Source organism: Cajanus cajan, chromosome 6 (assembly GCF_000230855.2).
Source record: "Cajanus cajan strain Asha chromosome 6, NIPB_CcT2T_4, whole genome shotgun sequence".
NCBI classification, from domain to species: Eukaryota; Viridiplantae; Streptophyta; class Magnoliopsida; order Fabales; family Fabaceae; genus Cajanus; species Cajanus cajan.
Window position 1 is genome coordinate 38979792 of NC_138522.1, and position 16330 is coordinate 38996121.

Here is a 16330-nt window from a genome sequence, read left to right on the forward strand (position 1 = left end):
TAATTCCACGATAATAAGTGTTGTTATATTTAAGACAAAAAATTGCTTTATGATTTATTTTAAATTTTTGTCCTATCTTTCTTCATCTTTTATTTATTTATATATATATATATATATATTTATTTATTTATTATTTTTTATTCAATCTCACAACCCTTTTGTAAATCAAACAATTTTATTTATCTTATTCAATATCATAACAATTATATTTATCTTATTCAATATCATGATTTTTAGTGAATTAAACAATTTGTTTAAAAATAATCGGTTCATCAAACATTATTTACCTTTTAATGAGAAAAAAAAGAAGCAAAAATGAGTTATATTAGATGTAGAGCCACTAATGTTTGACTTAGTGGTTAGGAGTTGAGATTATTTGTACCATGTCTTATGATTAAATTTTAGCATTGTCATTATAACTTTGATGAATAAAAAAAAGTTTCTTAGATGTAATTGCACTGCAAGCACTTATGAAATCAAACAAAATATTACTAGAGTTTAACAACAATGTACCAAAAATATAAAATAATTTTACACAATCAACTAATCAAATATAAAAGTTTGTATAACTTTTAAAATAGTTAATGAAAAAGTTAACAAACTTAATACATTATCCTTAAACAGTTAAACTTAAACTTTTTATAGTGTTATTACAATATAATCAATTTGCAAACAAATTAAATTCTCATTTTTTTTTGCAGAATAATTAATCACTTTAGTCTTGTAATAAACTCCATTATATTAGTTTTTGAAGTTAAACAAATTTTAAATAAGTATTTAAAGCGTCAAATAAATTTATAAATTTAACTACTTTTTATTAATTTAGTTTCTGAATATGTATATATATATATATATATATATGTATATATATAAGTCTTGAAGTAAGCTCTTTTTATTTTATTTTATATAAAAATTCACACTTTTTTAATTTTAAATTAATGTGGATATTTTCTGTGAAAAAAAAAACTAATGTGGATATTAATTCAAACTTTCACAAATTTATTTGATATATTAAAATTTAAAATTGTAACATTATATTTGAAGAGTAAATAAATAATTGACTAAATTATATTTTTGTTTATCTATTTATTTAATCTAAAATTTTAATATTTTATTTTAAAATAAATATATTATATATATATATTTAAAAATATAAAATTTTATTCTATTATTAATTTAATATTTATTAATTATTAAATTTTAACGTTGTGTCACTGTTTAAGGAATTTGATATTTAATGATGGTGAAATTTTTTTCTCTTATATTTATTTAACGGATGATATATATACATATATATTTAGTTAATAAATTTACTTATATATTTTTTTAGATTTTTATTTCTATATATGCTATCTACTAAATATTATATTATTTAAAGATGAAGTATGGAAAAATGTTATAATTTATGATTAACATGTGTTAATTTAAATAAAAAAAATTAAAATTTTAAAATTTTAAAATTAAAAGCTTAAATATTTTTATTTAAAAATTAATAGACCAAAATTACGAAGAATGAGAATAAAGGAAAAAATGCAATTTAGTGTAAATAATTTTAAAAAGACAATTAACACGTAGGACAAATGTTGTCGAGAAGGGCCATCCCACATCAAAATCAAAGAAAATGAAACCCGTTGAGTTCCTTCATTCCGTGGCATCCAAATCCAAATCCAAACAAAAAACATTCCCATTCTCAACCAAGTTTTTGTTTTGTTTGTGTTTGTGAATTCCCATGTTGGCACACACTCTCTGTCTGTGCCACATGGTGTTCCCCGTCGACCGGGTTTCTCCCACCGTTGTGTCTGTGTTCTATGGCAACGCCACAGGCTTGTTCCAGCTGCGGAGGAACACACACCGAGTCGCCGCCCAACTTTCCAAATCTTTTTCCTACAATTTCGGATTGGATTCTCACTCTCAGGTTTCTTTCACTGTTTCACTAACTCCTACTTTCATGTTTCCACTTACTTATCCACAACTATGAGTCCAACCCCCCATTTCCATCGCGATTAGTTACTGTTGAAGGGGCATGATCGCAAAATTTTAATATTTTAGCAGCACCCAATTGATGTTTTGTAAATAAATATTCCATGATAAATTAAGGGTTTATATGCATTCATGAATTGAATTCACTACTGATATATACATGTACAACACACGTGTGTGTGGATGAAAAACCCAACCGTTGAATTAACTTTATATCACTTTCAATGTAAATATTGCTAAAATTGAACAAAATAAGAAAGTAATAAATTATTCATATTTTAGTGTATTTTGAAATATATATTATGACAATTTTGATCTATATAAATGAAGGATCAAATAATTTTAGATCAATATCAAACTTTGTATACATGATCCAGGTGAAGGGAACTTTCAATCTAAAGTTTTGAAAAATAATCATTCAAATGTTGTAATAGAATAGTAGGAAATAGTTACACTGGTATAATTTGATTCCTTCCATACACACACATATATATACATTTTTTTTTCTTTCAGATTCTTGTTTTTCTTTAAATGTTTTTATGTGCACTTTGCAGAGCTTGAATTCCATTCAGTCCCATGCTCCATCAAGGTTGCCATGGACAGGTCCAGTTCCTGGTGACATTGCTGAAGTGGAGGCATATTGTAGGATCTTTAGGAATTCTGAAAGGCTTCATTCTGCGTTAATTGATGCCTTATGTAACCCCCTCACTGGTGAATGCAGTGTTTCCTATGAGGTTCCATCCGATGAGAAACCGCTTCTAGAGGATAAAATTGTTTCTGTCCTTGGATGTATTGTGGCCCTTGTGAACAGTGGGAGGCAGGATGTTCTTTCTGGAAGATCTTCAATTGTGACTCCCTTCCGTTCAGCAGAGGTTGGCGATATGGAGGATATGCTCCCACCGCTTGCCCTTTTCAGGAGCGAGATGAAGAGGTGTTGTGAGAGTTTGCATGTTGCTCTTGAGAACTATTTGATTCCTGGCGATGATAGAAGCTTGGATGTGTGGAGGAAACTTCAGAGACTGAAGAATGTGTGCTATGATTCTGGATTTCCTCGTGAAGAGGATTATCCATGTCCTGTGCTATTTGCGAATTGGAGTCCTGTGTATTTATACACTTCAAAAGAGGACATGGAGTCCAAAGAATCTGAAGCAGCTTTTTGGACTGGCGGGCAGGTAATGGAAGAAGGTCTAAAGTGGTTACTTGATAAAGGATATAAGACTATCATAGATCTCAGAGCAGAGGATGTAAAAGATAACTTCTATCAAGCAGCTCTTCGTGATGCTATTGCATCTGGAAGTATTGAGTTGGTCAAAATCCCTGTTAAAGCTAGCACTGCACCTACAATGGAAGAGGTTGAGAGGTTTGCATCTTATGTTTCAGATTGCAGCAAAAGACCAATCTATCTTCACAGCAAGGAAGGGGTTTGGAGAACATCTGCCATGGTTTCCAGATGGAGGCAGTACATGACTCGCTTTGCATCACAAATGGATTATACAAATGGATTTGGAAAACTGCAGGATTCAAAGATTGCTGAGGAAGCCTCTCTGCAAAAAGATACTAATTTCCTGCAAGAGGGTTTGGGTGCAACACATGGTTCTGTTGGTTCATTTGACTTGTGTACCTCTTCAGAGAAGAATAATGAAAGAATGCAAGGTAATGGGGGCTGGTTTAGTGAGCTTACTCCTAATGACAGGGCTTCGCCGCAAGCCACTTCTGCTAATAAAGAGGGATCTTTTCCAATTTTCTCCAGCAAAACTAGCCCTTTAGATGCTCAAGTTCCTCCTTTTGATATCTTTTCCAAAAAAGAGATGTCCAAATTTTTGGGAACTAGGAATATCTCAAAACCCTCTCATTTCAGTTATCAGGAATGCTTGCCAGATTCAAGGAATCCTGAACCTAAAACTGTGGGTCCTGCAAAAAGTTCCAATGGGTCAGCTCACATGAATTATCCATCTGGAGTGCCCCAGGTCACAGTTGGTAGCAATTGGAAGTTAGTGAATGTGAATACTTCTAGATCTGTTAGCACAACAGTTAATGGGATTAGTGAAGGGGATATGTGTTACAGGACTGATGCCAATGTCTCTGCCACTGTGAACAATGATATTGATAATGCCAATACTAACTCTCAGAGGATTGGAGACGATAAAAATGACTCTGGGTTAGCTTTACATGATGAAGACTTGGGGCTCATCAAAGGAGACATGTGTGCTTCATCAACAGGGGTGGTAAGGGTGCAGTCAAGAAAGAAAGCAGAAATGTTCTTAGTACGAACTGATGGGTTTTCTTGTGCCAGAGAGAGGGTGAGTGAATCCTCTTTGGCCTTTACTCATCCTAGCACCCAACAACAGATGCTTATGTGGAAATCTACACCAAAGACTGTGTTACTTCTGAAAAAGCCGGGGGAGCAGCTCATGGAAGAAGCTAGAGAGGTAATATATATTTTTTTGGCTCTAAGAAGCATCAAAACCATTAAAAAATTAGCCCTATTTTGTTTCCAATGGCCTAGATATCGGAGGTTCTAACAAAGTTTTTTTTTGGTAAAAGTTTTTACTTTTTTTGGTTAAAATCTAACAATGATGTTTAAGAACAAATTTGCATTTTGTTATGCATAGTTATAAGTCCTGTTATGGAGAGGGGAGAGGCATTGAGATCAGTGCTCAGGGTAGGTTCTAGGTGCTCTATGAAGGGGCTTAACAGGAGCAGTTTATTTGAAAAAAAATTAGCATCATATTTGCCAAGCATTGATGTTGCTTTCCATAGGTATTAGGTACTTTGTAATTATATCTTTGCTCAACCTTATATGTCCATTTCTCCATTATAGTGAAGAATCACAATTGTAGGGTGGGCCTCATTTAGGCCCATACTGATTTATTTAGGCTCAATACAGTAAATAAGCCAAAGCCTGAACAGAGGAATTATCAATATCTATGGGATTGTAGATGTAAACTTTACAAGATGGATTACAGGAATTTTATGCACAAAAAGCTATTGGGGATGGTTTGATCTATATTTTTCATTACTAGTGCACAGGAGACAAATATGTTTAATCTCTTATGTAACAAAGGAATTAAAATTAGGAAACATCTTTTAGGGAATATGAGAATGGGGAATGCTATTCTGAACTTTGATTCGTAATGGTATTCCAACAGCAATTGGTACTTCTGTGACTTTTATTCTTTTGGAAACTATATATTTATTATTTATTATGGATTTTTTTGCAATACATTTGATTAAATTCATTCTCAGTAGAGTTTCTGATCTGCAGGTTGCTTCTTTTCTGTATTTCCAAGAGAAAATGAACGTTTTCGTGGAACCTGATGTGCACGATATATTTGCTAGAATTCCTGGGTTTGGATTTGTTCAGACCTTCTATAGTCAGGATACTTGGTACTTGAGTTTGTTAATTTATGTGCAACAACTTAGCTTTTTTCCCCTTGTATAAAATCTGTGCTTCGTTAAATTTTTGCATAACATATCTAATGCCTCTGATTCAGTGATCTCCATGAGAAAGTTGATCTTGTAGCATGTTTGGGAGGAGATGGTGTTATACTGCATGCTTCAAATCTATTCAGAGGTGCTGTTCCCCCTGTTGTGTCATTTAACCTTGGTTCCCTTGGTTTTCTGACTTCTCATAATGTATGCCTTTCAAATTCATCATTTATTTCTCTATCAAGAAATGTCAGTATCTTTTTGGCCATATATTTTGACTTCAATTCTGTTTTCTGTTCCTAGTTCGAAGACTATAAGAAGGACTTGCAACAAGTTATCCATGGTAATAATACACGAGATGGAGTGTACATCACTCTTAGAATGCGTCTCCGATGTGAAATTTTTCGTAAGGGTAAAGCTGTACCAGGGAAAGTATTTGATATTCTCAATGAGGTTGTTGTTGATCGGGGATCTAATCCATACCTTTCAAAGATCGAATGTTATGAACATGGTAGACTTATAACCAAGGCATGTTCGATTATGTATTTGTTATCTGCACACCAAATTTCTATCTTCTATATTCTGTGATGAGAGCTTTTTAAATTTCATGATCTCTAAACACCGTTTGGAAGCAGTGTTATTCCTGTTATGTGATGATTGTCATGTCTTTCAGGTACAAGGTGATGGAGTCATTGTGGCCACCCCTACTGGAAGCACTGCCTATTCTACAGCTGCTGGAGGTTCCATGGTAAGCTTGAGAGAGTTGTTTTTGTTAGGAGCATGAACTGGGCTATAATTTCACTAAATTAATCGGATGAACTGGCTTGGTATTTTTGCCTCGTAATACTTTGATTGTTAAGATTGTCCCATATTGGGCTAGGAATATGACCACTATACTCCTCATAAGACTTGGGAAATCCTTCCCTCATGAACTAACTTTTGGAGTTGAAGATTCGGTCATTTCTAATGTTGATAGACAGTGGTTATAAACTCACGCCATTGTTGGTTCATCCAAGATTACCTAACCTGCACTTTCCTACACTCAATAGATGGCATTGCACTATAAGTGGCAGCTTAAGAAACTGTATGAGAATCTTTATTATTTTATAAGGAGACCAAAACTAGTGATATTAATTAAGTTGTAATGATCAATATTTTCTTAACTACTTTGGAAATGTCAGTGATTGACAAAACTGAATTTGTTGCAGATATACACCTGAACGCAGTCTCCCTCCCTCCTTTGAAACCCCCTTTTTTTGGTTTGTAATCTGTTGTGAATATGATGAATCTGTTGATCAAAATAAAACACAGCCAAGGCAAAGAAAAGCAGAAACAGAGTAAAGAAAAACAGTGAAAGGGAAGAAAAGAAAAACACATGAAGAATATTACGTGGTTCACCCAAAACCAATGGGCTATGTCCACAGATGGCAACTGATCCTCTCTTGCTTTATTCAGTATTCAGAATTGTGTGTGTAATCTCTGTTTTACATTCTAAGGATTATATATATATATAATCCAAAGAGTACCCAACGGACCAAACAAGGTTACAGCTAGGGTAGGTTCAAAAGCATAACTAACAATCCTCCACCTTGCATTTGAACCTCCTTAGTAGAGAAAGCATCAAATTTTATTACCAAGAAAATTTCTGTTGCCACCTATCTTAGAGAGCTATTTCCAACAATCAACATTGAGCAAGTCCAGGCAGTGAAAGAACTTGCTCTTAGGGACAGTTTTTGTGAACATGTTAGCTGGGTTGTGAAGAGTGTCAATTTTCTGAACCTTGATTCTTTCTCTGATTTGATGAAGTGGTACCTTGCATCTATGTGCTTGGTCCTTTCATGATGTACTTGATCTTTAGCAAGACAGATAGCACTTAAGCTATCACAAAAAATCAGTGCATGCTCCTGTTTAACACCTAAATCAGATATCAAACCTTTTAGCCATATCCCTTCTTTTGCAGCTTCAGTTAAGGCCATGTATTCAGCTTCAGTTGTAGATAGCGCAACTGAAGATTGAAGAGTTGCTTTCCAGCTTACTAGACAGCTTCCAAGTGTGAAAGCATATCCAGTGATAGATTTTCTTCCATCTAAATCAGCTGCATAATCTGCATCAGAGTATCCAGTTAGGCAACAATTTGTGTTTGTTCCATAGATTAGGCCTATATCAGATGTTCCTCTCAGATATCTGAATATTCTTTTAATCGCTTGCCAGTGCTCCTTTTGTGGTTGATTCAAGTATCTACTTACAACACTAACTGCATAAGCAAGATTAGGCCTAGTACATACCATAGTATACATTAGGCTTCCAACAACACTTGCATAGGGAACCTGTAAAGCATTATTCTGTTCAGTTTGGCATATAGACTGAGCAACATTCTTCAATTTTTCTTTGACCGACATCGGTGTACTCAATGGCTTTGCATTATGCATACCGAGCCTATGCAGAATCTTTTGAATATAATCTTTCTGACAGTGAAAAAGTTTCTTTTGAGATCTGTCTCTGTAGATTTCCATTCCTAAGATCCTCTTGGCAGCACCTAAATTCTTCATGTCAAATTCTCCACTCAAAAGAGCCTTCAGATTTTGAATTTCAGATTTGTTCTTGGCAGCTATGAGTATATCATCTACATATAGTAGAAGATAAATCATAGAGCCATCCTCCACCTTCTTATGGTAAACACAACAGTCATAGGGACTTTTGTTGAACCCTTTATTGATCATGAAAGTGTCAAATCTCTTGTACCATTGCCTAGGTGATTGTTTCAGTCCATAGAGTGACTTTTGTAGTTGACACACAATCTTCTTTTCCTAATTTCACAAAGCCTTCCGGTTGCTTCATTAAGATATCCTCTTCTAGTCTTCCATGTAAGAAGGCTGTCTTTACATCCAATTGCTCAAGTTCTAAGTCTTGACAGGCTACAAGGGCTAGAAGAACCCTTATAGAAGTGTGCCTCACAACGGGTGAGAAGATTTCATTAAAATCCACACCTTCCTTCTGACTAAACCCCTTTGCGACTAAACGTGCTTTGTATCTTAAGGGTTCAACTCCAGGGATTCCAGGTTTCCTTTTGAAGATCCATTTGCATCCTACTACATGTCTTCCTTTTGGCAATTTTACTAACTTCCAGGTTTGGTTTTTTTGAAGTGATTCCATTTCTTCCTTCATAGCAAGGATCCATTTATCTGCTTCGATATGATCCATGGCTTCCTTATATGTGGTTGGTTCAGATGTATCAACTTCTTCTGCTACATGCAGTGCATACGTCAACATGTCTTCAAAACCATACCTGGAAGGAGGCTTAGATATTCTTTTAGGCTTTTGATAGGCTTCTGTATCAAATTGAGTTTGAAGGCTTGATCCTTGAGGACTTGAGGGATCACTATCATCAACTTCGAATTGTTGCTGTTGTGACTCTTCATTAAGATCTTCTGATTTGTCCTTATCTTGTGTGGTTCCTGAAGTGTTACCATCCTCCATCTGTTTGAGAACTATTTGATTTCTACCTGAAACAGTAAACTCCAAACTCGGGTGAAACATGTGAGATTCATCAAATATAACATCTCTACTTAGAATAACCTTTCTTTTAGAAGGTGACCAGATTCTATACCCTTTAACTCCATCACCATATCCCATGAACAGACCCTTCTTAGATCTAGGTTCTAACTTACCCTCATTAACATGATAGTATGCATTGCAACCAAAAACTCTAAGTAAGGAATAGTTTGCAGGTTTATTTGACCATACCTCAATAGGTATTTTACAATCTATAACAGTGGATGGTGATCTGTTTATCAAATAACAAGCTGTGCTTACTACTTCAACCCAAAAACTTCTACTCAATCTAGCATTTGATAGAAGACATCTAGCTCTCTCCAGCAGAGTTCTGTTCGGCAACTCTATTTTGTTGTGGAGTGTTTCTTATAGTGTATTGTCTAGCAATACCTTCAGCCTTGCAGAAGTCATTGAATTCTTTTGTGCAGAATTCTAGACCATTATCGGTCCTCAATCTTTTGACCCTTTTACTTGTTTGTTTTTCCATCAAAATCTTCCATTCCTTAAAGCATCTAAAAGCTTGATTTTTGTGCTTCATAATGAATATCCAAGTCATCCTTGAGTAGTTGTCTATGATTGAGAGAAAATACCTGCCTCCTCCAAGCGAAGGTACTTGAGAAGGTCCCCGGCAGTCTGAGTGAATGTAATCCAAAGTAGATTTGGTTGAATGTTGAGCTTTTGGAAACTTGATTCTGTGCTGTTTACCAAAAACACATTGCTCATAGAATCTGAGTTCTTTGACAGTATGATTTCCAAGCAATTGTTGCCTGCTTAGAATCATCATTCCCCTTTCACTCATGTGACCAAGTCTCATGTGCCATAGGTAGGTGAGATCATGTATGTTCTTTTTAGCAACAGAAACAGATTCTGATATAGAACTAGTTGATCCTTGAAGCATATAGAGATTTCCCTTCTTAAAACCTCTCATCACAACTGTAGACCCCCCTCTTGATCTCCATTACCCCATTTTTAACATTGCACTTAAAGCCTTTAGAATCTAGAACTCCAACAGAGATAAGATTCTTTTTCAGATCTGGTACATGTCTTACTTCTGTAAGAGTTCTGATCACTCCATCATGCATCCTGAGTTGGACTGTACCTATACCAACTGTTTTGCACGGCATATCATTTCCCATGAAAACTCTTCCTCCTAATCTCTCTTCATATGTGAGAAACTAGCTCCTATTAGGGCACATATGATAAGAGCATCCTGAATCAAGTACCCATTTGTCAGCTGATTGTTGGTGGTTGTCAACAATCGAGAGTACAAGCTCATTTTCTGATGAGGTAGTAGAATCTTGGACAGTTGCAACAATTGGTTTTTGAATTTTCTTCTTTGGATAGTCATTCTTCCAGTGACCGGGTTCTTTACAGTAATTGCATATATCTTTTGGGTTTATGTGATTACCCTTTGACTTTTTCTTGCCCTTGTCTTTCTTCTTCTTGCTATTCTTTGAAAGATTAGTAACAACAAGTCCTATGCCATTTGGTTCCTCAATACTTGCAGAGGCTTTGTGTCGTAGGTCCCTCAAGTGTAGACTTGATTTCACTTCCTCTAGAGTGATGAAATCCTTTCCAACACTTAGAGAGTTCACAAAACTCTCATATGAAGGTGGTAGCGAAGCTAGAAGGATCATTGCTGAATCTTCATCTTCAATCTTGACATCAATGTCTCTGAGTTCCATCAAAATTGAATTGAATTCATCTAAATGTTCCTTTAGTGGAGTACTTTCCTTCATGTGCAAGCCAAACAAGCGACGCTTCAGTAGTAGCTTGTTACAGATGGACTTTGTCATGTAGAGCTTCTCAAGCTTTAACCATAGACCACAAGCTGTTTCTTGATCTGCAACTTCATAGAGCACTTCATTTGATAGAGAAAGTAGAATCAAGGAATGAGCTTTCTCTTCTTGTTCTGCAAGATCTTCCTTCTTTATGGAGGTTGATTTGTTGGACAATTCAGTTTTGCTCTCTTTCTTTACGGAAGTGGTAGCCAAGGGACCCCAAACTCTTTGTTCCTTTAGCAGTGCATGCATCTTGATACGCCAGAGGTTAAAGCTGTTCTTACCATTGAATTTTTCAATCTTGATGGTGTTCGTCATGGTTCTTGATAGTTTTATTTTTCACAGTAGCAGCGGAAGCCGGAAAATATCATATAAGAGTTACGTTTTGAAAACGAGATTTGGCCCCTTCTTGATTGCAACCTGTGCTCTGGTGCCAGTTTGTTGTGAATATGATGAATCTGTTGATCAAAATAAAACACAGCCAAGACAAAGAAAAACAGAAACAGAGTAAAGAAAAATAGTGAAAGGGAAGAAAAGAAAAACACACGAAGAATTTTACGTGGTTCACCCAAAACCAATGGGTTACGTCCACGGATGGCAACTGATCCTCTCTTGCTTTATTCAGTATTCAGAATTGTGTGTAATCTCTGTTTTACATTCTAAGGATTATATATATATATAATCCAAAGAGTACCCAACGGACCAAACAAGGTTACAGCTAGGGTAGGTTCAAAAGCATAACTAACATAATCATTTTGTGGAATAAAGAACATGTTTAAATAGAGTCCTCCTCTCCTTCCTTCCTTCCTTCCTCCCTCCCCCAAAAAAAGTTTCATATAATCTATACTTACATTATGTTGTCCCATAATGAACATGCTCTTTGTTTTTATGCTTCCTTTTGTATGTGATTTCTATTATGTGAAAAGTGGAAGAGCGAACATTTTCAGAAAAAGTTCAGTCATTATTCACGGAATTTCTATACAAAGTTAACAGTATAAAATCGACCTGAATTAATTAGTGTTTTCATTGATGTTTATTTCTAATGAACAAAAAAAAATGGCAGGTCCATCCAAACGTTCCCTGCATGCTGTTTACCCCAATCTGTCCACATTCGCTCTCATTTAGACCAGTTATACTTCCAGATTCTGCTCAACTTGAATTAAAGGTGAAGTTAATCATTCTCTATATGGCAAAATCGCAAAAGTCTCATATCGCATGTTCTTGTTACCAAAGTTGCATGTTTAATTGCTTATGATGCATCTTCTAGGCCAAAAAACGTTTGCCTTCTGTAGATATGCTAAATTGTTTCCCAGGAATGTATTGGAAAAGCTACATGGTAATAAAAATCAGTGAATTTAGAGACACATTTATTTCGTATGATTTGGAATTTAGGGGTTAACTAATATGATTTAGGGTTTTGTGATTAGAATTTGAGAGACAATTTTATTGTTAACAGATTCCAGAGAACGCAAGAAGCAACGCCTGGGTTTCATTTGATGGAAAGAGAAGGCAGCAACTTTCAAGAGGAGATTCGGTTCGAATATCTATGAGTCAGCGCCCGCTTCCAACAGTTAATAAGTTTGACCAAACAGGTGATTGGTTTCATAGCTTGATTCGCTGCCTAAATTGGAATGAAAGGCTTGATCAGAAGGCCCTATAAAGAACATGAAAGGGAAGAACCGAGATGCGTTATTTTGCTGTACAGATTATACGTTAAGAATGCAGAACTTTGCTGCAGTATTAGTTACTACCAAATTCTAACATTGGCTTCCATGCGAAGATAGGGTTTACTATTTCTTTTTTCTTTTTTCCATTTTATTGTATATTGACATTTAAAGCTGCCAATTGTTGATCTCAGAAGCAGGTCATTGGTGTATCTCAAAGTTCACCACTGTCTGCCTGACTGAGCATAGATTTTTTCTTCTTCTCATTATTATACTCTGTTGAAATAGTAGCTGTCATGGATTTTGTAGTAGCTTAGATACTACTAGTACCATTTGGCTGCACATAGCTATATTTTAACGTAAATAATACAGACATAAGGTGCTAGACACTTCCCCGGTTCCAATTCACGTTCTCTCTATTTCATACGCTTTCCGGCAAATATAAGTTCTGCCATCTTATGTATATTTTTCACGTGACAATGTCAATGGCCTAGCTCCTTGGAAGAAGAAAATCAACCACAGTTTCTGTTAGCCGGCTGGATTCACGCAAACTTTACCCAAGTATTTACATTTTCCTTGTAAGGATTATATGATTTAAAAGTGTTTGGCTATTTGGTGACTTGTAAAATCTGTATTTGTTTACTTATAACAAGCAAAAGAGTGTAACTCGAACCAATTATAAAATTTATTATGATGCCTCACCAAAAGAAAAGGAAAACACATACTTTGACATGGCTGAGGGCAACTGGGCAAGTGCCAATAGTACAATTCATTTTGTGTTCTTAATGTATTTTTTTTATGGGTTCCTCAATACCATGTAGGATTTAAGAACTTTTTCTATTTTTTTACTAATGGAAGAATATAATTTGAGTTTTTAATTCATTTTATGTGTATTTCATGATAAACTCATTTATTTTCCTTTTTTTATTTTATTTTTTATTTACAAGAATTTAGTTCTTGTAGGTTCTTATATAAAAACCAGTTTTACACATGATAGCTAGGTCACTCCACTCCAATGGTAAAAAAATAAGAATCGGTTCTTATTCTAATAACTCTTCAGAGAATAACTCATTGGACATGGTCTAGGTGGCAGTTTCTTATCCTAAAACATCTCGTAATTGATTGCGTTGTAAAGTAAGATATTTACTCCTATGTTAGAGCAAACATCTGTAATTGAATGATAACTGAAACCAGAGCAGGGCAACAATATACAAAGGGAAGAATAAAGAGAAGTTTATGGTGGACAACTTTAGAGTGGAATTTATGTAATGAAACTATTGTACAAATCAAGCATAGATTGATGCACACTAGCTCCCCCCATGACATTGAAAGATAAAACAATATTCTAAAAAAAGGAAAACAAATACCATGGTGGTTCCCGATTCTGGAGAAATTTATGAAGAGAATCACAAGTTCACAACCAAATGGCATTCTTTGCTACTATCAAACATGTCTTATAATACCAAAAGCCATAAAAATAGTAAAAGATGAAGTAGAAAAAAAAAAAGCGGGGGGAAGAGCAAATATATTTTCTATACGGAAAGTGAGTGGTTTTCTCACATGGCCCTAACAGCTCGAAACCTTGGTTCCTTGGGGAGGAACTTCTGCTCAGCATAGACAGACATGTAGTCACCAAAAACAAACTTAGGATAAGTGTCATCCACTTGTTGGTTTTCTTTCTCCACGAGTTGCGGAGCAGGACATATGGTGGCCTTGAGTGAAGGGTTATAGAAGGAAGCAATTGACCTTCTGTTGCCATCTGGAGTGGCCAGAACCCTGTGCCAGCAACTCTTGTATCTACCATTGCTCAGGACCTCAATCTGATCACCAGTGTTGATGACAATGGCATTTGGCAAAGGTTGCACATCAATCCATTGCCCATCTTTGAGCATCTGAAGGCCACCAACCTTGTCATCTTGGAACAGAAGGATGACACCTCCTGCATCGGTGTGAGCTCGCAGTCCTTTCACATACTCTGGATGAGGACATGGAGGGTAGTGGCTCACCTTGGTGCCAAAGAAGGCATTGTCTCCATCTCCACCATTGAGTGCCTTCTTGATGTACCCTTTTGGTAAGCCAAGATTCTCATCCATCACCTCCATCAACCTCACTGCCAATTTCTTTAACTCGGATCGATATTCCGCCATGGTTTCCCTGCCATCCATGTGAAAATTCAGTTATGCATTCATGTTGAAGCTTTCTACTATTGTGTCATGACATGACACCATTTAATTAGTAGGTTCTATAGTCTTTGTCCATGGTTTCCCTTTCATGTCATCCGTGTTTTGGTGGAATCACCAGTTTTAGTCATCAAGAGTAAGATGGATTGATTGAATTATGATGTATTCCAATTTGCTTGAAGTTGTACAAAACAACATAATAGAATAGTGTGCATGAGAAGACAGGTGGTGGTCTTATATGAAATATCATTTTTTTATGTGATGTCTGACTTTCTTTTAGCACAGTGGGATAAGGTTTTTGTTTTCTTTTAATATGAAGAACTGTTGATTTGATTTATATACCTGAAGCCTGGTGTCCTTTCTGGCCATTCGTTATCATCAAGGAGAGTGATAACATCCTCCCAATCCGCATGCTCCAGCTTTTCACTGCTCTTCTTTTCAACCAAATCACTCAGTAGCTTCACGGACGTCGAGTTCTTGAAATTCTCCTCTCTTTCCAGCTTATAGAACTCAGAGGAGACCTTCTTAACCCTCTCAAGGAGTTCCTCTGGAATGCCATGGTTGATCAACTGTAACACAAAGTATGAGTTTTGATATGTATAAACATGTTTTAAACTAATGTTACAAACATATTAGTAACCATTCATTGTACACATAAATGATACCAAGTACCTGGAAAAATCCCCACTCTTCACATCCATTAGCAATCTGTGCCATAGTTTTGGCTCTTTCTTCCCCATTCAGCTTTGAAAAATCAATCACTGGAACTGCCATTGGATCGGAAGGTGCAAAAAAGTTGTGAAAGAGAGAGATAAGAAAGTTGTTTGAGTTTGGCTAGCTTTATTTGCTGTGGTTTCTATGGGAGGTACCTATGGCTATTTATAGCAAAAAGTTCCCATCATATTGGACACATAGTTGGATGTCAACCAATAGTGTAAGTTCTCTTTTAAAGTAAGCAGCCGTTAGAGTTAGGTCACGGACGGTGACACATTTAATTAGAATTTTCATATGTCAATGCTTGCTTTGGGAGTTACTGCTTGTTTCTAGCCTACAAGTCTACAACACAGGCTCTCACTTTTCAGGTGATGCATCTCATTAATTTTCCCACCATTAATTAACTCATTTGATTAATCACACAAGCCAGTTTGGTTCCCTCTGCCATGCTTAGTTTATTAATTTATAATTAGTAACAGATCTCGAACCAATCCGTGTCAAACACTGCTTGACTTCATTTATGTTGTTTAAATATTAAAACCAACCCACGTAACTCATTAAACCACTAGTGCATCCCATAATTATACATAGGTAAATTCATACGAGTTATTTGAATATGTCATGGGATAATTTACTTTTCCTTTGGTATTGATTCACAATTCTTATCTTGTTAATGATATACTATGATTGATTTATCCTTTTGTAGACTTTGACATTGATCATTTTGCGTATAGTTTAAATCTGTGCCGACTAATCTAATCATATGTTGACTGTCCCACAATCACATTGCTTTGTAGAACTACTACCAAAGAATTCACACATGACATGACGTGCTTCTTTGTGACCATTGCCATTTCGAATACTATATACTGTTAATACACAGATTTGCAGCCATAGTTTTAGGGGTAAGGAAGGCAGGGTCAAGGCTTCAATATATAATTAATTACACAATCATTTACCTCTAATTTAATAAGGTTGTCAACTTCCCCAATTGACATTCCAGTATAGATAATACTTTCCTTTTTGTAAT

At 35.5% G+C, this 16330-nt stretch overlaps 2 protein-coding genes across 3 annotated transcripts; one reads left to right on the forward strand and one right to left on the reverse strand.

Moving 5' to 3' along the window:
- The first annotated feature begins 1603 nt into the window (after nt 1-1603).
- Nucleotides 1604-12795, forward strand: NADK2 (NAD kinase 2). 2 transcript variants are annotated; one of them, XM_020357599.3, is made up of 8 exons: nt 1607-1915; nt 2535-4409; nt 5246-5367; nt 5475-5616; nt 5713-5937; nt 6083-6157; nt 11806-11907; nt 12199-12795. In XM_020357599.3, the coding sequence occupies exons 1-8, from the start codon at nt 1730-1732 to the stop codon at nt 12400-12402; spliced, it is 2931 nt and encodes a 976-aa protein (XP_020213188.1). In that variant the 5' UTR covers nt 1607-1729; the 3' UTR covers nt 12403-12795. The 2 variants fall into 2 exon arrangements, 1 of the variants encoding a protein (XP_020213188.1); XR_002239710.3 differs by lacking the exon at nt 12199-12795 and having other exon boundaries at nt 1604-1915; nt 5713-5920; nt 11806-11880.
- Nucleotides 12796-13639: 844 nt separating this feature from the next.
- Nucleotides 13640-15453, reverse strand: LOC109797540 (2-oxoglutarate (2OG) and Fe(II)-dependent oxygenase superfamily protein). Its single transcript, XM_020357600.3, has 3 exons — nt 15259-15453; nt 14929-15155; nt 13640-14560 (listed from the first exon to the last, which is right to left on the reverse strand). Exons 1-3 carry the CDS (start codon nt 15358-15360, stop codon nt 13963-13965), a joined length of 927 nt encoding a protein of 308 aa, XP_020213189.1. The 5' UTR covers nt 15361-15453; the 3' UTR covers nt 13640-13962.
- Nucleotides 15454-16330: the final 877 nt, after the last annotated feature.